We start from the raw sequence: 25,442 nt of genomic DNA on the forward strand, positions 1-25,442 counted from the left end.
GACCTAACTCTGGCTCCTTTATTAGGGTAAAGAGGCATTTGCCCCAACGTAATATCTTTGCTAATAGATATTGTCATCTTCTCCTTACATTTGTTCTCCCTTGAAGCATAAAAAACATTAGAAAAAACAAATATAACACAAAAGATTATGTTAGTCATGCTCACTTAAACAATAGTTTTAACTTTTAAGGAAGTGTGAGAGTCGAGTAAATTTCAGTCACGTGTATTAAATTTAAAAAATAAAATTATTTTAATTTAAAACTGTATATTCATTTTCAACCGTGTTATATTCACTGATCTCTCACAATCTCAATATCTCAGCCCTTTCAAAAAAAAAAAAATTATGGAGACTCTTGCCTCTCTTACAAAGTCTTTATATACGCCAAAACCATTCCCAACGTTTCTGTCTTGTTGCGTCTCCATCGCCCCAGCCACACTCTTCTCTCTATCGTCTTCCTGAACACGCAATACTGGACTGATCATCAGAAAACTCGTTCTCAGGTGACTTTACTAACCTAAACATGTCATTCGAAACTTGGGTATTCAAGATATGATCAATTTTGTGCCTTGTGATTAATTTCCATGTTGACCTTTTCTTCTTTCTGAGGGATATCTTGAACAAAATTGAACATTAGAATGTATTGGATATTCTAATGCGTAGGCAATTTCTGGGTAGTTCTTACCCAGCAACGAGGTTGCCTCCTTTTACAGACTTTCAGATGACATTTTTTATTTATTTAGTGTCTGATGATGCAAGTTACAAGCTTTGGTACATATATAATGAACAGTATGTTACTTTCAGTCAATCTTCTCAATTACTTGTGGAAAAGTTTTGTGATGTAAGACAATAAATATACAATGAATTGGTAACAATGGAAGTCATTTCTGGTAATATATATATATATGTCTTCTTTGATAAGATGAAGACGATCGGATTACTTTGCCACCTAAGTTATATGCTGTCCAGTTTATCCTTATTCATAGTAGCTAACCAGGAAAATCTACCGAGAGTGATTTAATTTTGGAATTGTTTGAATTGGGTATGCAGAAAGTGACTGTGAGATTAAACTTTACTGGAACTTCTGAAAATTATGTAGGTAATACCAAGATATTTCCCTGTATCTGACTTGTTCTTTTCCCTTGAATTTTGTATATTTGTGCTTATTTGATTCTGATTCACGGTTAATGTTAACGGTATATAGTTTTTGATTACTGAATTTTTTATTAGCAGAAGTACTAGTATATAAACCTGCACCATTGAAGTGAGAAACGTAACTTGGAACAACTAGCCAAGTCACTTGGAGCAGCCAATGTCCCTCTGCAGCTTCAGAGTGACAGAGGCTGCTTTTCAAGATAGTAAGCACAAAACCTAATGGCAGAGAGTTCGGTTATTTATCTGCTGGAAAAGCTTGCAGACATTTTCGAAAATGACGACCACTTGTTGGGAGTCCTATTCGGAGGTGTTAGAGAAGAAGGGGTCTATCTTCGAGGAGAATTTGAAAGGATGAGAGCCTTCCTGAGGACTGCAGATGCATTGCAAGAAACTGATCAAGAAGTCGAAGTCTGGGTCAAGCAAGTCAGAGATGTTGCTCATGAAGCTGAAGATATTCTAGATGAATTCACTTTGCTCCACAAACATGATCACGGCCATGGAATCTCTGGTTCTCTACGCACTTTGGGATGCTGTATCAAGAATGCAAAAGCTTGTTACCGAATTGCTTCCGAGTTAAAAGCCATCAACTCAAGAATCAAAAACATTTCTGAGGTTCATAAGAGACTCCGTCACAAGTTCATCAAAGCTGAACAAGGTCCAGGATCTGATAGTGTGGGAAATACATGGCAAGACCGTCGGGGAGATGCCCTTCTTTTAGATGTATCTGATCTTGTGGGCCTTGATGAGCCTAAAAAACAGCTGGTGGGGTGGCTGTTTAAGAGTAGTCCTGGGCGGAAAGTGGTTTCATTGGCTGGAATGGGGGGGATGGGGAAGTCCACTTTGGCAAAGCAAGTCTATGATGATCCAGAAGTGAAAAAACATTTCAAAGTGTGTGCATGGATCACTGTCAATCGATCCTTCAAATCTGGAGAAATTCTCAAAGACATGGCTCAACAACTCTTCAAAGCAATCAGGAGACGAGTTCCACAAGTAGTCGCAAACATGGACAATGATCAGCTGAAGACAACAATCAAGGAGCTGTTACAGCAAAGGAGGTACCTAATTGTTTTGGATGATGTATGGCACCTGTGTGAATGGCATGCTATTCAAAACGCATTGCCTAACAACAGTTGTGGCAGCCGAATTATGCTCACTACAAGAAATTCAGAAGTAGCCTCCACCACTCGTGTACTCTCTGATGGTAAGGCCTATGACTTAAAGCCCTTGCCTCCTCCAGAGTCTTGGGAACTATTTTGCAGAAAGGCATTTCGGCATAACAAATGCCCTCCTCACTTGGAGGATATATGTAAGGACATCTTAAAAAAATGTGAGGGTCTTCCCCTTGCGATTGTTGCAATCAGTGGTGTTTTGGCTACAAAAGATACAAGACGGATTGATGAGTGGGATATGGTTAGCCGCAGCCTTGGGGCAGAAATTGAGGGTAATGACAAGCTCAACTATTTGAAAAAGGTTCTTTCACTCAGTTTTAGTGATTTGCCTTACTTCCTCAAATCGTGCTTCTTATACCTGAGCATCTTCCCTGAGGGCCATCTGATTGAACGCATGAGGCTAATCCGGTTATGGGTAGCAGAGGGATTCATTGAAGCTAAAGAGGGGAGAACACTGGAAGAAGTAGCAGATGACTATCTCCATGAACTCTTGAACAGAAGCCTAATGCAAGTGGCCACAACTACTCCTGATGGAAGGGTCAAAACATGTCGGATCCATGACCTTTTGCGGGAGATCATCATCTCCAAGTCAAGAGATCAAAACTTCACCACAATTGTGAAAGAAAAAAGTGTGCCTGCGCAATGGTCTGATAAAATTCGACGCCTATCTATACATCACAGGCTACAATCTGTGCAGCCAAACAGGTCAGTTTCCCAATTACGTTCGTTATTCATGTTTGGGGCCAGTAGAAAGCCTTCCATCACCGCATTATTCCCCAGCGGTTTTAGGCTGCTAAATGTGTTAGACTTGCATAGCGCACCTTTAAAAAGATTTCCAGTTGAAGTTGTGGACTTGTACTTCTTGAAATACCTGAGCTTGAGGGAAACCAAGGTGAAAACTGTTCCAAGATTCATTGGGAAGCTTCAGAATCTAGAAACTCTAGATCTTAAGCATTCCTATGTCAGTGAACTCCCTGATGAGATCCTCAAGCTTCAACGCCTACGCCATCTTCTGGTATATCAGCATGAATTTGTGTCTTATGAACAGTTTAATTCAAAGAATGGATTTAAGGTTACCCCAAAAATAGGTGTCTTGCGAGCATTACAAAAGCTCTGTTTCATAGAGGTGAACCAAGATGGTGGCACAATTATAAGAGAGCTAGGGAAGCTAACTCAACTGCGGAGGTTAGGTCTTTTAAAATTGAGAAAAGCAGATGGAAAGGCTCTATGTTCGTCCATTGCAAAGCTGAGTAATCTTCGTGCACTATCCATAGCTTCAGTGAAAGAAGATGAGACCATTGATCTTCAACACCTTTATTCTCCTCCTTCGTTGCTCCAGCGGCTCTACATGAGAGGACATTTGGACGCATTACCCCACTGGATTCCTTCTCTTCCAAGCCTAGTGAGATTGTCCCTGAAATGGAGTAGGCTAAAGGATGATCCGCTCATCTCTCTACGACATATTCCCAATCTTGTTCAACTTGAATTATGTCAAGTATTTGTTGGAGACAGATTGTGCTTCAAGGCTGATGGGTTTAGAAAGCTGAAGATTTTAAGCCTGGAGAAATTCGATGAACTTAGGTGCATAGACGTGGAGATGGGTGCAATGGAATGTCTTGAAAAGCTAAGCATCCAACGGTGTAAGCGTCTGGAGAATGTGCCATCAGGGATTGAGCATCTGCATAAGTTGAAATTTCTTGAGTTTTCTGATATGCCAGTGGATTTGATGAAGACAATCCGTCCAGATGGAAAAGATAATTGGAGAGTCTCGCATGTCCCCGAAGTTTATTCAACATACTGGAGAGAAGGGGGATGGGAGGTGTATTCCATAGACAGCATGACTGATGGAGAGTACTGTCCCCTGCCCAGCAATCTCTTCAGCCACGAACTCCAAACAAGATGGAAATCATGGAAGTAATTCAGCACAACTTGTGCTGGGAATCAGCTGCCTTGGTAAGTAATATTGTATATTCATATACTTACTGTGTAAATACTAGTAAATTTGTACATAGTGCATATATCAGAGATTGCCTTTACTTAAGGTGATCCAGAATGCCAGGGGCATTCTTGTACAGCACTAGTTTGTGTAAACGTTAGTCTTATAGTCATACTGATGGTCTGTATAGCATTTTAACCTATCTTGTACAAATTAATCATGGGTTGTGCAAATGGTTGGCTATGCCACTAGCTAGTACCTTATGTAAATGATTGCTCTTCGATTCTGTACTTCCCCTGCTAAAGTTGTCTTTATTTTCCTATGTGAATAATGGCTTATCTATGACTTGTATTATTATGAACTAGCCTCGAAGGTTCATCACCCGGTACAAAAATGGTTTCAGCGCAAAATGATATAATCAGCAGGATAACGCGTGTTGAATGGCTCAATATACATTGTTGACTCATAGATTCTAGAGCTAAAACCCTTGGATGTATCAGATTAAATTTTTGTATTGTTTATTTCTCCCCACCTTTTGTTGTAAGCTTCTTGTAGTCCTATCAAGGATCATCGACTATGAGTGCGGACATGGATTTAGAACATTCTATCAGAGATTACTTAGGATCTTGGGTAACGAGCACACCGTTTGGACTAGATTGTTTCTTTTTATCAACTAGTAGGGGTGGCATTCTTTCTGTGATCCTTTGTTAAGCTGTATAATCATCATCACCATCATCATGGGTGTTTTCACTTATGAAACTGAGTTCAGCTCTGTCATTCCTCCTGCTAGGTTGTTCAAAGCCTTTGTTCTTGATGCCGACAACCTCATCCCGAAGATTGCTCCCCAAGCAGTTTAGAGTGCTGAGAAACTCTTGAGGAGATGGAGTTGGAATCGTCAAGAAGAGCAGCTCTGTCACTAGCCCCCCCCCCCCCCACTTTTTTTTTTTTTTTTTTGATATGTCACTGGCCCGTTAAAAATGTAATAATTCATTCTTTTAGACTATCACCCAGATGGTTGTCAAAATATTAAAACTCGAAGGGGTGAAATTATAATTCAATCTAGCCAAATTGGTAAACCATAAGCAATTGCCGTCAATAGAATTCCGATGATGATTACTGACCAAAGTTACAACATACCGAACTGATTTTTCATGTTTCCAAAAAGGGTAACCTGAACAATATATGCCGTAAAAATGGCTTGCTCCTTGTCAAGGAGAGGACAATAAGTAGACAATACAAGAATCTGTTTTGAAACACAAGAAATGAAATTATTGATGTGGAGTACAGTTGGACACGGCTTTACGTGAAGTGTTAAGTTCGTTTCGTATATTTATCGTGGAATACGATAATAAACCGTTAAGCTAATATGTAGAGAATGTTAAAATCAAAACTGATCCATTAAATTTTGTGTTAACCATTAAAACTCATTAATACTCGTTAAGAAAATAACTAAATGTTTGCTTAAAACATTTTATAAACTTGGAGTAACATAAGAAACACACATAAATCTTATACAGTCGTGAAAATTCATGTTCTTATCGTGGTGACCCTAAACTAATAAACCTCAAACCAAATCCCTATAATTTCATTCGTGTTTGTGTCGTGTTATCGGATAGTGTGTAATTTGCCAGATCTAACGTGGAGTTTGTGCCGACGGTTCAATACCCAAGATATGCATTATAGATGTGGAGCGTGTGCCAATGGTTCCTCGATGCCTAAGTAAAGATCCAACTCCTTCACCACTCACACACCGTGATGTTAACAAGACCGAGCAACACTAAACGGATCACGCCACCTACTTTCACAAATGCGTGGAAAATCCAGTTGAGCTAAACCAACTCGTGGTAAAAATACTATTTTGTTGATGTTATGAAAAGATTTAATTTTTCTCACCAAAAATCAAGTAACACGCGAACTGTTTCTCAAATTTAAGTAGGGGTTTGGGATCGAGAGCTAACTATAGGGAACTTCTGGCGGCTTCTCGTAGACAAGCACTTGAAAACGGTCTGAAAGCTCAACCCCAAAGCTAGCCGGATCTTCGTCCTACGATATCAACTACTCTGGCGTCATCCAAAACGTCATTGTCAGGTGACTACTGATCTACAGTTGCACATTTGGGAATTGATTTTTTTTTTTTTCTTAGAGATGTTAAATTAATGATTCAAGTAGAACTAATGAGTCGGAGGATTTCGAAATCCTGTTTAAAGAAATATAACTTGTTTCTCAGAATGTATAGGAAATTTCTGGGCAAGGTTGGCCCCTTTTACAGACATCAGATATCATTTTAGAGTATAAAGTATTAGCCCCATTTCTTGATTTATATATAATCCTTAGTTGCTTATAGTCAATATTCCCAGTTACTTGTTGTGATGCTAATATGAAATGAATATATAAGAACAAAAGTCATTTCCAGTAATATATAATTTATATATATGTCCTTGGATAAGATCAATAAGATATGCCTAGTTTTACCAGGAAACTGAGTCTGGATGAGGTGGCTAACCAGAAAGTCTACTGCGCGTAGTATTAAAATCAGAGTGCTTCATTTTTTATACACTTAAGTATCTGAACTGGGTTTCGTGGAAGTCTCTCTATGAAATTAAACTTCACCGGAAGTTCTTAGATCTGTGTAGGTAATAAACTAATAGCCAAGACATCTGACTTCTCTTTTCCTTTCATTTAGTCAGCTCTTACCTTTTTGGTTCTGTTATTTAGTTTACTATTAATGTTAAATATATATAGTTTCATATCATGAATATTTTAGTAGAAGAAGGACTAGTATAAAACCCCAAAGATTGAACTCAGAAGATTAACTAGCCAAGTCACTTCCGTCACTCTGTAATTTCAGTGACAAAGGCTGTTTTTCAAGCAACTAAAGACGAGAGATAATGGCAGAGAGTTCAGTTAATCTTCTGCTAGAGAAACTTGGAGGCATTTTCCAAAATGAGGTACACTTGTTGGGTGTATTGTTAGGAGGGGTTCAAGAAGAAGCGATCAATCTTCGAGGCGAGTTTGAAAGAATGAGGGCCTTCCTGAGGACTGCAGATGCATTGCAGGAAACCGATCAGGAAGTCAAAGTTTGGGTTAAGCAAGTCAGAGATATTGCTCATGAAGCTGAAGATATTCTAGATGAATTTACTTTGCTCCACGAACATGATCATGGGGATGGAATCTATGGTTCTCTCTGCAGATTGAGTTGCTGTATCAAGAATGCAAAAGCTTGTTATCGGATTGCTTGCCAGTTAAAAGCCATCAACTCAAGAGTCAAAAGTATTTCAGAGGTTCATAAGAGACTCCAACACAAATTCATCAAAGCCGAAGAAGGACTGGGATTTGACAGTGTTGGAAATACATGGCAAGACCGTCGAGGAGATGCGCTTCTTCTAGACAAATCTGATCTTGTGGGCATTCATGAGCCTAAAAATCAGCTTGTGGGGTGGCTGTTTAAAGACAATTCTGGGCGCAAAGTGGTTTCCTTGGCTGGAATGGGAGGAATAGGGAAGACCACCTTGGCCAAGCAAGTATATGATGATCCACAAGTGGAAAAGCATTTTGAAGTGCGTGCATGGGTCACTGTCAATCGATCCATCAAATCTGGAGACCTTCTCAAAGACATGGTTCAACAACTCTTCAAAGCAAGCAGGAGACGAGTTCCAGAAGTAATTGCAAACATGGACAACAATCAACTGAAGGCGACAATCAAGGAGCTGCTACAGGAAAGAAGGTATCTGATTGTCTTGGATGATGTTTGGCATCTATATGAATGGGATACTATTCAACATGCACTGCCTAACAACAGTTGTGGCAGCCGAGTTATGCTCACAACAAGAAATGCTGAAATAGCCTCTACTACTCGCACACTCTCTGATGGTAAGACCTTTGAATTGAAGCCTATACCTCCTATAGAGTCTTGGGATCTATTTTGCAGAAAGGTGTTTCAACTGAACAAATGCCCTCCTCATTTGGAGGATATTTGTAAGGACATTTTAAAGAAGTGTGAGGGGCTTCCCCTTGCGATTGTCACAATTAGTAGTGTTTTGGCTACAAAAGATGAAAGACGAATGGACGAGTGGGATATGGTTGCCCGCAGCCTTGGGGCAGAAATTGAGGGTAATGACAAGCTCAAGTATTTGAAAAAGGTTCTGTTACTCAGCTTTAATGACTTGCCATACTTCCTCAAATCCTGCTTCTTGTACCTGAGCATCTTTCCTGAGGGTCATCTGATTGAACGAATGAGGCTAATCCGGTTATGGGTAGCAGAGGGGTTAATTGAAGCTAAAGAGGGGAGAACACCAGAAGAAGTGGCAGATGACTATCTCCATGAACTCTTGAATAGAAGCCTAATACAAGTGGCGAGAATTACTTCTGATGGAAGGATCAGAACGTGTCGGATCCATGAGTTTTTGAGGGAGATCATCATCTCCAAGTCAAGAGATCAGAACTTCACCACAATTGTGAAAGAAAAGAGTGTGCCTGCGCATTGGTCTGATAAAATCCGACGCCTATCCATCCAGAGCACACTACAAAATGTGAAGCCAAATAGGTCAGTATCCCAATTACGCTCACTGTTCATGTTTGGGGTTGCTCAAAAGCTATCCATCCCTACATTATTCCCTAAAGGTTTCAGGCTGCTAAATGTCTTGGACTTGCGTAGCTCACCCTTAAAGAAATTTCCAGTTGAAGTTGTGGACTTGTACTTCTTGAAATACTTGAGCTTGAGGAAAACCAAGGTGAAAACTGTGCCGAGATTCATTGGGAAGCTTCAGAATCTAGAAACTCTAGATCTTAAGCAGTCCTATGTCATTGAACTCCCTGTTGAGATCCTGAAGCTCCAACGCCTACGCCATCTTCTAGTGTGTCGATATCAGTTTATATCCAATGAATATTTTGATGTAAAGAATGGTTTTAAGGTCACACCAAAAATAGGAGGTTTGCGAGCATTGCAGAAGCTCTGTTTCATAGAGGTAAACCAAGATGGTGGCACTATAATAAGAGAACTTGGGAAGCTAAATCAGCTGAGAAGGTTAGGCCTTATAAAATTGAGAAAAGTGGATGGGAAGGCTCTATCTTCATCCATTGCAAAGCTGAGTAATCTTCGTGCGCTGTCTATAACTTCAGTGGAAGCAGATGAGATCATTGATCTTCAACACCTTTCTTCTCCTCCTTTGTTGCTTCAGCGGCTCTACATGACCGGACGTTTGGAAGCATTACCTCACTGGATTCCTTCTCTTCCAAACCTAGTCAGATTGTCTCTGAAATGGAGTAGGCTAAGGGATGATCCACTCATCTATCTACGACATATTCCCAATCTTGTTTTACTTGAACTATGTCGAGCATTTACCGGAGACAGATTGTGTTTAAAGGCTGATGGGTTTATGAAGCTGAAGATCTTAAGCCTGGACAAACTCGATGAACTTAGGTGCATAGACGTAGAGATGGGTGCAATGGATTCTCTTGAGAAGCTAAGCATCCAACGGTGTAAGCTTCTGGAGAATGTGCCATCCGGGATTGAGCATCTGCATAAGTTGAAAGTTCTCGAGTTTTCTGATCTGCCAGTGGATTTGATGAAGACGATCCGACCAGATGGAAAAGATAATTGGAGAGTCTCGCATGTCCCTGAAGTTTCTTCAACATACTGGACATGACTGATGGGTAGGTGTATTCCACAGACAGCATGACTGATGGGGAGTACTGTCCCCTGCCCAGCAGTCTCTTCAGCCACGAACTCCAAACAAGATGGAAATCTTGGAAGTAATTCTCAACTTGTGCTGCGAATCAGCTGCCTTTGTAAGTAATGTTGTATATTCATACACTTCCTGTGTGTAAATACTTGTAAATTTGTAAATAGTTCATATATCAGAGATTGCCTTTGGTTAAGACTATGTAAAGCATTATAACCTATCTTGTACAAATTAATGATGGGTTGTGTAAATAGTTGGCTATGCCACTGGCTAGTTCCTAATGTAAATGATTGCTCTTCGATTCTGTACTTTCCCTGCTAAAGTTGTCTTTAATCTCCTATGTGAATAATGGCTTCTCTAATCTCTATGACTTGTATTATGAACAAGCCTCAAAATGTTCATCACCCGCATGGACATCTGCCAAGTACGCAAATGCCAAGTGGTTTCAGAGCAAAATGATATAATCAGCAAGATAATGCGTCCCTCCCAGGTTATAGTTCACATGAAATAGAGCCAGAACAACCCGTTGAAGCTGATTCTTTTATATATACAGTAACAAAGTATTTGATCATTACAATAATTCCATCATACAATGAGTGAGACCTGACAAAACTTTCCATAGTAACTGGTGCCAGCATATAACAAAATTTCCGGCTAAAGGGCTCATTCTAATAATTTGCACTGCACAGCTCTGGTGGCAACTTGTATACTGTTGATACCTAGAATTTACAAAAATGTGTACCAAAAGTGCACTAAGGGTTTTAGGATATGTTATCACCTAAATATGTGAACACCCTTTTCTTAAAGACTCTAGCTAGGTCACCAACATCAGATTCAGGCCTGCTATCAAACTTCTCATATATCTGGTCTTTCCGAGATAACCTGCTCGCAACATCAATGGCCAAACAGGCCATGTCTCTGCTGTTTGTTAATACACGCAGGACAGTTGCAGAATATGATGGGTTTGACGCCAATCTGTTAAGCAATATCAGGGCCTCCCGTATCAGCAAGGTCCTACGTAACAACACAATATAAGCAACAATTAAGAAATCAATAAGGTGATTCCATCAGATGCATACATACAGAAATGAATATGTTCCATACAAAGATATGAAATATCCTTGCAAGATCAAGACGACGACAATTTTTGCAAATTATGTGGGATAACATTTGTAATACGCTGTTACATTCTACTAGAATGTAAGTAAAGAAATTATATGGCTAGTCGACGGCATTTTAGTTCAACTAGCACAACCAGGAACATGTTGATTTTTATTTTTGAACATACAAATTGAACAAGAAGTCAGTTTAAGTGAAATTGGACTACCAGAATCATGCAAACACTAGACTTCTGCAAGATATAATCGGCACATAAAATGCAAGGATAAGGCACAAATAGAACTTGGCAAAGTAATGCACAACTAAGAATATGTGATTCCTGCATCTAAACAACAATATCAGAGCAGAAATTCCACAGCCACTGAGACACGCTTATCAATTACCTTTCTTTGTAAAGCTGCTGTTGTTGCTTAGCATTAACTGCTGTCTGATCTGCTTCTGATGCCAAAACTTGTAATATTAACATCAGAAAGTTTGCATCTTGAAGCAGCTTGTGACTCGCAAGTATTTCAAAGCCAGATATTCCAGATGAGGCTAGGAAAGCCAGTAAAAGAACAGCATTTCGGCAAAGTATCAACTCCTGAAAGTACAAGCATATAAAAGCCATCAATATTTGGTAATACATGTCATTAAAAATAAAACCTTAAACTCCAGGGATAGGATCAAAAGTTCAGAACCCTCCTTCACTAGGATCAGAGTGGAAGGGGACAGAACCACCTCCACCTGGAATTATGTAGCTCATAGGCCAAGCAGGCCTCCAATGAACCAACAAGACACATAACCTTTACTGACTGATATGATTGACAAGAGAAAAAAGTGATTCAACAAATTTTTGACTGAATATATAAATGGAGTTGGAGTGCATAGCATAGTCCACCAACTTCAGAACAAATCAATAAACCACCTTCCAGCCAGCCTATAGAAGGTAATGCCAAAAACAACAACCAACAGCCTGACTTTTTCAGAAGTCCAAAATAATATACATAACAAGACAGAACAAACCCACCTTTGAGCTAGCCAATAGAAGGTGAAAGTAAAAACAATAAGCTGCCTCCAACTTTTTGACAACAGCATCACGTCGTACAAATTTAAAGACTTGATGATTCAATTTTAAAGTTACATGCAATCTAAGATGAGGTTTGAACAATTTGTATATGAGGCTTCTATTCTCTTTTGAGTAAAAGCATGAAAGCTTGAAAACCTCATCATGAAATTTTATGGTTACATAGAACGCTTTTTTGCCTGACTAACAAAAACCTCCACTCCCTTTTAACAATGAAAAAAGTAAAATGAAAACACAAGTTTCCAAAAGATATCGAGTAGCCAGTGAACGGATGGGGCCAACTTCAGGTAATGTACCTAGATTGAAATCTGAATAAAACCAACTCAAAGATAGAACCAAAGTAACACTAAGTTCTGTAAAATGAAAGAGGTGAGTGTGGCAACTCAAATACATCCCTCATCAATCCTATCTCATGTGGCTCTACCTAGATTGAGTATGACAATTCATTTTTCTAATAAAAGTATGTATCGCATCACCTGGACTCTAGTGACACTAACAGATAAATATGCCAACTCATGTCTATTACAAGTTTCTTTCACAGACAACAGGTAAGTATATGCATCAGGGCCTTACAACCAGAGCACAAAAAAAAATAAAAATGTCATTTACAGTAGAAATGCTACCTCTAGACAGTGTCCACAGCAAGCTAGACAATCTGCCAATCCTTGAAGAATCATACAGTACTTTTGAAAAGTCAAAGCATCTCCTGCATTTTCATCCATAGCACCAGCATCCTTCTCCCCTTTATAACCGGTACAAAATTTAACCAGCATTTTAGGACCTTCAATTGAGCAAAGAACAATAAGCTGTTCAAGGTTTGAGACAGGAATGGTAATACATAACCAGCAAGAATCAAGAAAGCATGTGTCTAACTCTAGTAGTTCAAGTCAGAGAGCTGAGTAGTGGACTGCAAAGTTAGCTTTAATCAGTACTTTCAGGCTTTACACAACCGAAATACACGAGTGGTAAAAGGAAAATGTCACCGGTTAGAGTACGAAAAAGAAAAGTAGTGTTTAACATTTGAGGAGTCCCAAAAGAAAAAATATCAAAAGAAATCTATCATCCAAACATTTACTGACAACAAATAGAAATGTTACTAGATCAATTTGTAACTATACATAATCTGTCCCATAACCTAAGATGAAATGGTATTATCCAAGAAAAGTTCCAGACAGAAATATGATTTTCGGAAGCCACAGTGGGGATTGGAGGCTATGGGACAAACTCAAAATCTAATAATTATTACAGGATCGGTTTCATTGTGTTTTAGGAGTTACCATTCCTTTTATGGGACAGATTTTCCAACCAAACTATGATAGTTACATCGGGAAAGCTGCAGTAATTTAGAAGAGCCTAGAATGTGACTATCATAGTTTGGTTGTTTTTTTTATTGTGTTTTGCTTTATAACTGCTTTGAACTTTACTACAAGGAAGATATCTTGTCCATCCACTATGGTGATACATTGTTTCAGACTTTCAGTATATGTAAAACACTCGAGAAAAATAAATAAATCGCAACAATTTCATGGTAAATTCCGCACATGATACCTATTAATATTAAGCTGTGCCTCCTTGCAATTTATTAAGAAAAGAAAAATGAAATGAAAGGAAGAAAAAAAAAATAATGCCATACTAAAGTAAAAGTTAAGTAAAACTTACAATTCAGCAGCATATACAGAAGTTGCACGGCTTGTTTTCGCACCTCAAAACCAGCTTCCTTTGCAAGCAATTTTGCGATCATTTCAAACACCGGTGTTCGGCCAAACCTGTCTCCAATGGAACTTCATTTAGACAATGTGAAACTGCAACAGATAGAAATTTCGATAGAAAGAGATTATTTTTATTCTTACATTTCCCTCTCCATAAAAGCATTACTTTTCATTACAATGACATTCATAATAGAGACTGCTTGTAGCCTTAGGCAGTGTTCTGTATTCCTCATGGCAGTTTGTACAATCAACTCAAAAAGTAAAACCCAGTCTATGCGAGAAACCAAATTTGCAACACCATTATTCCAATATCCACTCTTGCTTTCAGTTTCAGCATAAAAATCCATTCCAAATGGAAGCGAGTCCACATAAGATGTCTGATTCCTTCTTACGAGTCCCTCGACCATGACATTGACCCTGAGTAGAGTGCACTGGAAAGATCAAATCAAAGTTCATAAGCATGCGATAACACTCACCAAAAAGGAAAAAGAAGACAAAAAATAAACAAAAACAAACAAACAACAACAAGTGACAAGATAAGCCCGACATCCCACAGGTCATCCTGCCAAACAAATATTTATCAGGAAATATATTTTAGTAGATTTAGAAATGGCAACAAAAAACAGAAAGCCAAATAGTTGTTTCTTTTATCACAATAAATCCAAACAACCAAGGCCTAAGAGCGTTCATGCTCTGTCTGATACATCAATGAGACCCACCTATCCACCCACCATTCCATCACATATGGATTAAGCCGTAAATGATAAATACTAAATATTATTCTAACAGAGAATCATTTAAACACCACAAAAGCGCAGTCAAAGGGATGAATCATCAATAGATATACAATCAATACATTTCTAGCTCATGCAAAATCAAAAGGAATACAAGAGGTTTTATGAAGCAAAGTATATGTACCTTCCTTCTACTGGCCTTTCTAGACTTAGAAGGTGCTTAAGAAACACATGTAGTATATGTAGAGATGCCTGGACAATGACAACCTATGCCAAAAAAACCAACTCATCAACAAATTGCGAGAAGCAGACTGAAAGAACTGAATGAAACACTTGCAATAGTGAACTAAAGCAACAATATAAAAAGTGAGATACAAGTAGTTTGGAATGTTATTTTTACAGTCTCTAATGCATAGAATGATCTGAAAAGGTAAAGGAGCTTGCAAGCACAAATACTCTGTCCAAACAAGAATTATCATTTCATAATACAGGTGGAAAACTGATTGAGAAGGAAGGAAGAAACCACTAATCAATTGTTAACAATGTCTTGCAGATGCCAAACAAGATTAGCGAAAGGCAATAAAGGGTTGCAACTACAGTTATCATTATCAGAAAGTCAATATGTGTGTGTGTAGAGAGAGAGAGTTATCAGTCTCAAGTTTATATCAATAGTTAAAAATTTGAAGATATTGACGGTACCAATAGTGGTGTCCATTTAGAATTAGATTTTAGAATAGATGGAATTAGCAGTAAAATATGGGACATTGATCATAGTTCTTATAATACATTTGACAACCGAATGATCCATCCATATGGAGACAAAAGTATAAGCCAACAACTAATTTTGGGATAAGGTTAAGGTGAGTGTAACATGACAGGAATAGTATATTCAAATCCATTACAGAGTATCCATTGCTAGAGTAACCTTTGCATACCATATTTATGTTAAGAGAAAAAGGTTTATATATCATGTGATCAAATAACTGAGCTTTGGTCTTTGGCCCAAAGTTAATAGTATACCTAGCCCAAACTCCCAGTCCTTAAGACCATAAAAAGACACAATTACAATCAACATGCCCAAGTAATCCCGCGCATCCACCAATATTAATCAGAGAGAGAAGATTAAGAAGACAATACTAAAAAGATAATCACATCCTGTTCAATTGATGTTCCAATACAATCTAACTTATATCTAAATCCCAAGTTATAATATGTTAACCTTGAAGAATACGTCCCCTAGTAAGTAAACATATAGTTACTTGATCCCACATAGGAAAAAAAAATCCCAAGAGCACGTGTTTTGGTGGGGGAAAACATAGAAACGATAAAATTAGAACGTCTATGAGATACCATTGGTTCAAGGAGTCAAAGCATATTAACTATCCAACTCACATTTTTAAGACTGCAGAGGTCGAGTAGTGGTTGAAACAAAGCATCTAACTTTATCATTCCATTATTGACCTGCAATAAGACAATCAAATTAAACCTAAACAATATACTCATATATAAGATAAAACAAGGGAGTCAACATCACTAATGAATACATCTAACAAAAACTTAGCTCAATCGCCATGAGCAGTTTTACCAAAGAATATCTGTTGACTACTACGTAGAATTTGACGCAATAAAGGAGAATAGTACCCATTAGTGACACACAACATACTATTAAATTGGTTTTCAACAAACAATAGTGCCACAACCAATCATGTATCCTCCATGAACCCAAGCCAAACCCAGTACATATCTGGGTGACAAAATATAAATTCAATCCAAAAGAAACCATACAAGAAATATTGGCAGGTTCACTATTTTATTTCTGAATCAATCCCTTAATCCTACAAAAGATGAAATGATACCAGGAACATATGTGGCAACACCCTTTTCTAAATACTAATTGTTTATTGTTAGCCAAAAAATCTTCAATATTCACATTTTGATGCATTGAACTTTTGAGATGACAGAAACAGAAAACAAAAAACTTCTACCCTCCAACTTGATCCCTTCCCAAACAAACTATCATAAACCTTGAAAACTTTGATAAGCATTCATAATCAACAGATCTAAGGTTCAGCAGAACTTCTAAGAAACTAAAATTTGGGACTTGATTTGTATGCTAGTGTTCAAGATATTTCCTGTCTAAAAAGATATATGAAATTGTATAATATAAGAGTACCTTGCTCAAGACAGAATAAAGATGAGACACTTTTGCAACTTCTGGGTTACGAGATACGTGCATATTCTGTGAAGCTGCAATACAAGAGCCTTCATCTCCTGCAGTGTCCATTCTCAGTTTAGAGGATATATTCATGCCAATGCACGCAGAAAGAGAATGGAAATCTGTTTGGCATGCCATAAGCAAATTGGATATGACATTTTTTCCCAACTCTTGTTCATTTGGAGATCCCCAGATAGCTAGCAATTTCTTGGAGAGGTTATCAGAAATATGCTGGTCATCATTATGGATTGCTTGGGCAGAAGCACTAGTTTCATCAGTTTGAACGCCTGTGGCTTTAGAGGTTGACACACCTAGCACAAAACAAAATAAATAAAAATGTAAGAAAAGTATTACCATAAGAAAATAAATTAATTGACGATGATCTCTTATTTATCTTAGCAATATGAACCCGAGAGCTAGGGTGATGACTTGAACCTCTTGCCATTTGTAATTGTACAGAAGATTCCCTGCCACCATGGGACCATGATTAGAAATAAGATAAATGCACCCCTCAGGGTCATTAGTATACTATACAATTGGCAGTAGACTGAAATCCCATTGGTCTAAACTTTAAACTTGCACCATATAAGACCTATGCCCTGTGATAGAAAGGTTATACTTACAAATTTGCACTATCAGAGTTCCTAGCAGCTCCATCTTTCTTTTCATTCCTTGAGAGTACAAACTGAAGCTGTTCATCTTTTTTGTCTCTTTCCTTCTTCAGTTCTGAGCACTCCTGTTCCTGCAAGTATAGCAAGATTTATTGAATACAATATCCCAAGAATTATCTCAGAGACAATAATGAGAAACAGGATCTATTAGAAGTGGGGTACTATTAGAAAACTGAATGCAACTTCACATGCAACACTGGCAGTGGCAAATAGATAAAAGCTGGATAGAACACCCCATTTTAAAAAAGAAAAAACTTGACTGCATAGTATACACTGGATATAAATGAAAGCATACAAAAGAAAAAGAATGCATGTGGATCTCTGTACTGCCAATCATTAGTTAAAAACTCAGCTGACAAATATATGTACTTACCCCAGTACAGACAAAGGTATAATGGAACAAACAAAACTAGAATATATAGCAATATAGGAACAACTTCACCTATAGGAAAATCTACCAAAAGTACATATGAGTAGGCCATAAAATGATTACAAAACAAAGAGCAAGACTCGTCTCGTTATGCATCTTTAATAGAGAAATAAAAACAAAAAATAGACTTACATAATCTGAAAGCTGCTTCAAGACATGCCCCAGCTCCATCTGCAATTAACATTCACCAAACTTTAGTAAGGAAACAAGAAGAAAATGTATATTGTTTTATCCCTGAAAAATGGAAGAAAAAAAATTCAGCAACTATCTAAAATCAGGGAGAACCATGTTCTTTAAAATGCAAGAAAACAAAGGTAAACAAACACTTATTGTTCTTCAATCCCAGGTCATAGCACCAACTATAGCAAAAAAGTCGACGTAACATGTAATTCAAACTAAAACTAATGAGTAACCCAGAAAAGCATAACATTTTCTTTTTCAACAACAAAAATCTCTAGAAGAACAACGACTCCTCGACATGGATGTTCCTGCATTTCCCAACTAACCAGAAATGTTCGGTTAACTATGTGGCCAAAATCCTCCGTCAAAACTCAACACTAAGTCACTAACATACATTTTATAACAAATTAATCAAAAAAGAAAAAAACTTGCACATTTCCTGTATAGATACACATACAAGTAGAGTAATGCAATAAATCCCTTACCTTCAAGCGCCCGATTTCGCGTTCCTTATCACATCCAGAGTTGCCCGAAACACAAGGAGGCAATGCGGAAGAAGAAGCAGCCATCTGTGAAATCAAAGATGCACAAGAAGCAATACATTACTCAAATCTCTTCCATATATCTACAAGCAAAGAAAAGAAGAACTTACCAAATCAAATCCATATATCTAGAAGGAACGAATCCCTAACCTTCAAGCGCCCAATTTCGGGATTCTTGTCGGGCCTCTGGGAGGTCCAAACACGCGGCGGCAATGCGGAGGAAGAGGAGACGGCGTTGGAGCGCTGGGAGAGGTGGCGCGGAGGCGAGTAGGTAATCGAAGAGGACGGCGGCGGTTCAGGTTTTAACGGCGGCTGAGAATCGGAGATGACGCGCTCTTGTACTTGGATGAGTTCTTCGACGAAAGCCGCGTCGTCCCAGTCTTCTAATCCCTCGTCCTCCATCCTCGATCACTCGCCCTCACACTCACACTCACACTTTCAAAGGGGAACCGGCAATGGCTACCAGGGCTTTGGTATCTTCCTTTTGGCGCTTGGGCATTTTTGTTCACATTTCCGATAATACCCTTATCACACGCACGTGACAAAAAAAATTATTTTTTATTTTTTTTATTTTTTTTTTTAAGAGAAATTGACTTTTGGATGTCCCTCTCGTCTGCAACTCATGGCACAATTTGGGTGTGTGTTTGGTGCTTTTAAGAAAAACTGGCTTTTGCTTATTTCTGGGAAGAAGTGGCTGAAAAGCAAAGCAAAGTAACCCTCTGTGCTGGCCAAAGTTCTCATTTACAGAGTTTTTACCCCTACTTGAGCGAAAGGGTCTCGGGCGGAGCCATTGTACTATAAGTCGAGAAGAAATGGAGAAACATCAGTGCTGTTGTTAAGATGGGGGTGGCTAGTAGGCAAGGGAAATGCTGTTTAGATGGAGCTCATCTAGTTTTTAAAGGAAGAAGCCTTTCAGTTTTGTTTCGGATGTTTCCCTGCATTAGGGTTTTGTCACTTTTGTGTTTGCCAGATGATTTAGTGATTTTAAGCATTTTGGGGTTACTGTGGAAATGAAGGGCTAGTGGAAGATGTTGGAGCAATTGCATTTGGGCGGCATCTTAAAGAAAATTGTGACACTTTTGAGGCACAAATTGATACACGACGGACAAAGGAATTGTTTGCAATGAAAAAAGATTACGAGATCATGGCGCAGATTGGAATCCACTGCAAGCAAATATGGGTCTAAGAATTATTTATGCCCTATGTTGGTGAAGTAGAGGCATCAACTAATGTAGTGCCACACTAGAATAAAAAGCTGAATCAATGAGACAGTGCTTTGTAGTAAAATAACCCCCCACTGGAATTCCAAATTTTTGTAATCCAAAAGGCAAACTGAGAATTGACGGCAATATTCAACTTCTGGTAAGGAAAAGCTTTGTTTATTCTGTTGTTCAAATACAATGCATCATTGGAACTTATTGCTTCAACAATTCAGTTGTTCAAAGACAAAATTCATTTTCTCTAACATCATGTTAAAATCCACCAAGAATGAAAGCTTGCAAGCTCCAAGAACTAATAGTTGATCAATTCCCACATGCTCAGTAGATGATGCAAAAGGGTACTATCTGCTGCAGTGGACAGGAAGGAAAAACAAAATAAAAGATCAACATTACATTTTTTGGGCAAAAGTAAGAATTGCAACAACCATTCAAAAGAAAGCTAAAATAAGAACTGATTTTGTAAGAAACAAATTCTTGGTGATATAATCAGTAAGAACTCCAATGAAAAAGTCTTTTGGATCATCAAATAAGCCACATATACACACACAATGAAGGACTCCTATTATCAGAGCTGTGGAAGCACCCAGAGCCAAAGCAACTCCTAGTGTAGAATCAGAGTTAGCAATAAAATTCTGGTTCCTTGCACCATTATCATAGCTGATCATCAATAATTAAACGCAATCAAACACTTGGTTCTACGTATGCATCATGCCCTAGTTACTTGGCACCAAAACTTGCCAAGAGTAAGTTCAATGAAAAGTTTTTATTGCATTAGCAACTAAACATAGAACGAGTTCCAAATCAAAAATTCAAAATTGAGGTCAAGCTGGCAAAACAGAACTTCAAGAGAGATGACTCTTATCTTTAATAAAAAATAATAAAATAATAAATACCATTTAAAAAAGATCAAAAGAACAATGAAGAAAAAAGATAACTAATGAGAGTGAACTGTTCTGAATAGCTAGATGAACAAGAAGAACATGAATTGCTATATCCATATTCAATGAAAAGTTGTGAAAAAAAATGAAAAAGAAAATAATACTTAAAATTACTGGGACTTGAAAATACAACTTCCAAGTTTTGTAATCAAACTCAAAAGACCTATTCAGAAGAATCATACCTAACCTTTTAAAAAGAAATACCAACAAATTCAAGCTTACACATTATCCATAGTCTAAATACAAATCCACTAAAACAACTCCATAAGGAGAAAGATAGGGAGACTGAATATCAAAGAAATTGAAAGAGAATTACCTGTTGCTTTTTGAGAAACAGAGATTCAATTCAGGTGAAACTGCAGGGACAGCCAAAGACAGTTGGAGACATCATTGTTGGTAGCTGGGGTTTGGGGATCAAGCAAAGGCTGGAATTGTTATAATGATATTTAATTTCTATTACGGCTCGGTTAAACCCAATGGATAAAAATTATCTGAGCTTTTTTAGGGACACCTCATCCCACAAAAATGGGGTGGATTGGATTAAAAACAAGCCAATCCAACATCGTAGTCCAAACATTTACTTTACCCAGCCAACAAATGGTCACTAACAGCTTAACCAGCATAAGGAGAACAAAATGATGTTTCCATGTTCGTATTTCATGTCAGATATTGAAACAGGAAGTATAGAAATACCAATAGCACCCTTTACTGAAGAGATAAAAAAAACTTATGCTTATTGAGGAAAAGATCTCTTCCGTCGCAGCATAGCATCACATAGCTTCACAGCATCTAGATTATCCCTCACATTGTGCACTCTTACAATATTTGCTCCACCCAAAACTCCAGCAGTGACCGAAGCAACAGTAGCAGGATCCCTCTCAATCGCAGCCTTGCGATTACATATTTCACCTAAGAATTTCTTTCTCGAAGATCCGATCATTATGGGTGCATGAGATAATGCCAAACTTTTCCTCCCAATTTCCTCTTGAATATTTGGTAACCCCATTAAGATATCCAGATTCTGTTCAGTATTCTTTGAAAATCCAATTCCAGGGTCAATGATTATCCTCCAAGCTGGGATACCTAATACTTCTGCATCTCTCACCCTCAATAATAGCTCGGAGGCAACCTGCTTACAAACATCATCATATTGAAGGTTTTCACTGTTCTGCATTGTAGAAGGATCCCCCCTCATGTGCATTGCAATGTAAGGTACCCTAAGGCCTGCAACAACATTAAGCATGTTAGAGTCCAACTGACCAGCAGATACATCATTTACAATATGAGCCCCTTTACTAACTGCTTCAGAAGCAACTTCTGAATAAAATGTATCCACAGATATAAGCTTGCCCTCTACTTCAGGCATCCTAACAACTGCTTCTAGGACTGGGATTAGTCTATCCAATTCTTGTTCAACTGAAATTCTAGAAGCCATTGGCCGCGTTGACTGTGCACCAATATCAATCATATCTGCCCCTTCTGAAATCATCAATCGAACCTGAGAAACCGCTGCCTCCACAGACTCAAATTTTCCTCCATCACTAAAACTATCTGGAGTCAGATTAAGGATTCCCATGACTGAGGTTTTCATTGACCAGTCCCACAAGCCATTTCTAATGGGCAAAACTCTCTTGAGACCTTCTTTTCCAATGAGGGAATCACCGCCCAACTTCACCCAAGACTCAAAAAGCCCACCAGAATGCATGGAGAAAGAATGCCAACAAGCAACTACATCACTATCAATAGCTGATCCCAGCAAATCCATTAATGGGGCTATTACAAACGGTCTTTCCCAAATTCTTTCATGAGGGATTGTAAGAATCTCAGATCTGACTCTTAACTTTCCGTAAAACAATATATCCAAGTCAATAGGCCTGGGACCATACCTTATACCTTGGGTACGACCCATGTCCTTTTCAATTTTCTTCAGTGCTCCTAATAGCTCATGAGGCCCAAGTTTTGTAACCGCTCTAACTGCAGAGTTTAAAAAGTTAGGCTGATCAGTTACGTAGGCTGGTGCTGTCTCATACAAACAGCCATGTCTTGTTATTTGCACGCCTGATTTTTTCATTAACTGCAAGGCTTCGTTGAAATTATGTAGTCTGTCACCCACATTGCTTCCCAAAGCAATCACTACTTCCTGATCTTGAGAATGGACTTCTACTGGGGAGTTTGGGCTTGAATGTATAAAGGCAAAACATGATGCTGCATTGAAGATGAAAGAAAGTGTCAGGAAAGAGGCTTCGGTAAACTTTATTGGAACCAGTCCATATCTGTCAAATTTTCCCCGTGAATTATTGCCATTTACATGCATAGATCTCTTCACAATTATAAGACTACTAACTGCACAACTACCACCAACCTCTGCAAATACTTTAACTAAAGCCCACACAGTTAGGTAGGAGACTCCAACATAATTTGCATACAGTACATCAAGTCATTGTCCCACGAAACTTTTGTGCTCTGACAAGAATGTTGTGCGACTCCAACGAAAGACACATACAACGGTTCAAAAATTCTATCCAAGTTCAAGCATCATATTTTACTTAGAATTTTCTATTCTAATTATCAAAGACTATACAATGAGTAATGTGAATTTAGATTTACCTTGAAAATACTTTTTGCCACCATTTAATCGACTTATGTCGGGCAGAAGCTGCTTGAATATATGCATGTTAGCAGAGGCTAAGCTTCAAGGTGAAGTGGCAATCAATATGCTTCCCTCCAAAGTCTCTGCATTTACATAATGCAAACAGTATTAGTCACTTGCTTACGAGATAAACATCAACCATTATTTAGGAATGCAGCCCGGATTTCTAAATGGGGTTGGCTGAACCTCAAAACTGTGGGGGTTTGTGTGTGTGTTGAAATTTTCAGTGATTCTGTAAATGTAGGCAGTATCAATTGTTCCTTTGACATACCCCTAAAAACAGTGAAACAAAACCTGTAATAATAAACTAGTATGTGAGGAGAGACATGAGAGAGTAACAATACAAGTCCAATCACAAGAGAAACAAAAGCAGTTAAGAATTTCATATTGCCAACGACAGTGCAGTTAAGATAAACTATGAGGATTTGATAAACTAATGTAAAACCCATGAATTAAACCCAAACCTAGTGCTAAATAAGACGGCTACTCCAGCTGAAACAAAAGAAAAGACTGGCAAAGAAGGCAAAGGCCTATCTGGGTTTTAAAAGCACTATGTGGACAAAGGAAATGATTGACAAAAATAATAGTGAAATAATAATGATTGACAAAAACAAATACAGTTGTGATGCAAAGAAGCAGATTTACCTCCATCAACAACGACCACGGCGGCCACGTTTGGTGAACAAGAGCAGAGATTGGGTGGCGTTCTGATGAAGATGAAGAGGTGAACGGTCGAGATGGGCCCTTTAGTTTAATAGAGTAGGACCGCTTTTGGGCTTCCTTGGTAGATCTTCGGATTTCACCGAAATTCTTCCATGCTCGGGCACGTCAGCTTATTTTGGAACGTTGGATATCAAGTCTGAAATCTAAATTGTTAACCGGGTGACCTGCTCTCCTATTCTATTTCTGACATTCACACCAGACGAGACGACAAAGTTTAATCCCAGATCTGTAATGTGTTCGATGGATAGCAGAGATAGATGAGTTTGTCCAGTCCAAGATGATGCAGTTTCTAAAAGGAGGGGGAGAGAGGGTCAAAATGATCACATTCTGAAGGCATGGCATTCCTCTTGCGTGAGTTTATTTTCTCTTACTGAATTGGGTGCAATTGAATCTGCACATATGGTGCCGAGTCATGGGATTTAAACCCCGCTGCAAGTTGCCTTGGTCTTTCTGTATGAGACAAGAAAATGTAATTTGATTGTGAATTCAGAAGCCAAGCCATGGATGATGGATATGCATACAATAATTGAACTACCAGCATGAGTCCTCCTTTTTTAACTAGCTGCTGCATAGTTTCGAATAAGTAAACCACAACGAGAGGAACTCACCAAGTTGTTGGTTGTCAATTTTGATTGAATCCAGAAAGGTGTAAACTTCGAGGCCTCCGCCAGAGTCAGAATTGCTTGGGGTTATCTCCATTTCTCTTTATCCATGAATAAGGGAGTCCGACAGGAGGAACCGTTTGTTTCGTGTAAACTCAATTTAACCGTGTAAAAAATTATAATAAACTGATTAATTCAATTATACTAAAAGTTTTACTTTTTATAATAAGAAAAAATAAATACTCATTTTAATTTTAATGGTGGAGATAGACTTTTTGGATAAAAGAAAATCTTATTTTGATTAAAATAAGTAAGCATTTTAATTTTAATAAGTAATCGATATACTATCCATGTATTTACTAATCTCAAATCTATCCATTTTCAATAATTTTTTTATCACACAAAATTTTTATATGAGCATATTAGTTTTATGTGGCTTTTAGGATTTAGAGTTGACCTAGTAGATCGAGACCCAAACGACAACGAAAATAGCTGAAATTTTGACCACGACTATTTATTATTATCATGATTACATCCAATGGTCGATTTTGATAAAGTCTATTTCCTCTACATTGTTACTTATAGAAGGTATACTTTTCGATACAACTAATAAATTAGTTAGATTACATTAGTAGACATATAAGGATTTTGTGCAGTCCAAATCATCGAAATTGGAAATCGATAAATTTGACATTACTCATCTATTTA

The 25,442-nt window shown here is 38.1% G+C and overlaps 4 protein-coding genes across 12 annotated transcripts; 2 read left to right on the forward strand and 2 right to left on the reverse strand.

The window, feature by feature from the left end:
• The first annotated feature begins 375 nt into the window (after positions 1-375).
• On the forward strand, positions 376-5,182 carry LOC133743419 (disease resistance protein RPM1-like). Of its 6 annotated transcripts, XM_062171356.1 has the most exons (4): positions 396-500; positions 1,048-1,096; positions 1,231-4,274; positions 5,048-5,182. In XM_062171356.1, the coding sequence occupies exon 3, from the start codon at positions 1,372-1,374 to the stop codon at positions 4,237-4,239; it is 2,868 nt and encodes a 955-aa protein (XP_062027340.1). In that variant the 5' UTR covers positions 396-500; positions 1,048-1,096; positions 1,231-1,371; the 3' UTR covers positions 4,240-4,274; positions 5,048-5,182. The 6 variants fall into 6 exon arrangements, with proteins under 6 accessions (XP_062027339.1, XP_062027340.1, XP_062027338.1 ...); XM_062171354.1 differs by lacking the exon at positions 5,048-5,182 and having other exon boundaries at positions 1,231-4,579; XM_062171357.1 differs by lacking the exon at positions 5,048-5,182 and having other exon boundaries at positions 407-500; positions 1,048-1,092; positions 1,228-4,579.
• A 713-nt stretch (positions 5,183-5,895) lies between these two features.
• LOC133745968 (disease resistance protein RPM1-like) lies at positions 5,896-10,233 on the forward strand. Of its 2 annotated transcripts, none has more exons than XM_062174125.1 (3): positions 5,896-6,101; positions 6,191-6,345; positions 7,106-10,233. In XM_062174125.1, exon 3 carries the CDS (start codon positions 7,146-7,148, stop codon positions 9,900-9,902), a length of 2,757 nt encoding a protein of 918 aa, XP_062030109.1. In that variant the 5' UTR covers positions 5,896-6,101; positions 6,191-6,345; positions 7,106-7,145; the 3' UTR covers positions 9,903-10,233. The 2 variants fall into 2 exon arrangements, with proteins under 2 accessions (XP_062030109.1, XP_062030110.1); XM_062174126.1 differs by having other exon boundaries at positions 6,194-6,345.
• Positions 10,234-10,456: 223 nt separating this feature from the next.
• On the reverse strand, positions 10,457-19,091 carry LOC133742526 (protein SENSITIVE TO UV 2). 3 transcript variants are annotated; one of them, XM_062170219.1, is made up of 13 exons: positions 18,752-19,091; positions 18,545-18,628; positions 18,012-18,050; positions 17,402-17,520; positions 17,214-17,245; positions 16,737-17,089; positions 15,956-16,024; positions 14,748-14,830; positions 13,971-14,246; positions 13,780-13,886; positions 12,744-12,901; positions 11,441-11,637; positions 10,457-10,952 (listed from the first exon to the last, which is right to left on the reverse strand). In XM_062170219.1, exons 1-13 carry the CDS (start codon positions 19,001-19,003, stop codon positions 10,700-10,702), a joined length of 2,022 nt encoding a protein of 673 aa, XP_062026203.1. In that variant the 5' UTR covers positions 19,004-19,091; the 3' UTR covers positions 10,457-10,699. The 3 variants fall into 3 exon arrangements, with proteins under 3 accessions (XP_062026203.1, XP_062026201.1, XP_062026204.1); XM_062170217.1 differs by having other exon boundaries at positions 17,178-17,245; positions 18,752-19,090; XM_062170220.1 differs by lacking the exon at positions 14,748-14,830 and having other exon boundaries at positions 13,971-14,260; positions 17,178-17,245; positions 18,752-19,090.
• A 2,354-nt stretch (positions 19,092-21,445) lies between these two features.
• Positions 21,446-24,876, reverse strand: LOC133742527 (folate synthesis bifunctional protein, mitochondrial-like). The gene is made up of 4 exons (XM_062170221.1): positions 24,741-24,876; positions 24,055-24,582; positions 23,367-23,492; positions 21,446-22,964 (listed from the first exon to the last, which is right to left on the reverse strand). Exons 3-4 carry the CDS (start codon positions 23,431-23,433, stop codon positions 21,493-21,495), a joined length of 1,539 nt encoding a protein of 512 aa, XP_062026205.1. The 5' UTR covers positions 23,434-23,492; positions 24,055-24,582; positions 24,741-24,876; the 3' UTR covers positions 21,446-21,492.
• Between the last annotated feature and the right edge of the window lie 566 nt (positions 24,877-25,442).

Source organism: Rosa rugosa, chromosome 4 (genome assembly GCF_958449725.1).
Source record: "Rosa rugosa chromosome 4, drRosRugo1.1, whole genome shotgun sequence".
Lineage (NCBI taxonomy): Eukaryota > Viridiplantae > Streptophyta > Magnoliopsida > Rosales > Rosaceae > Rosa > Rosa rugosa.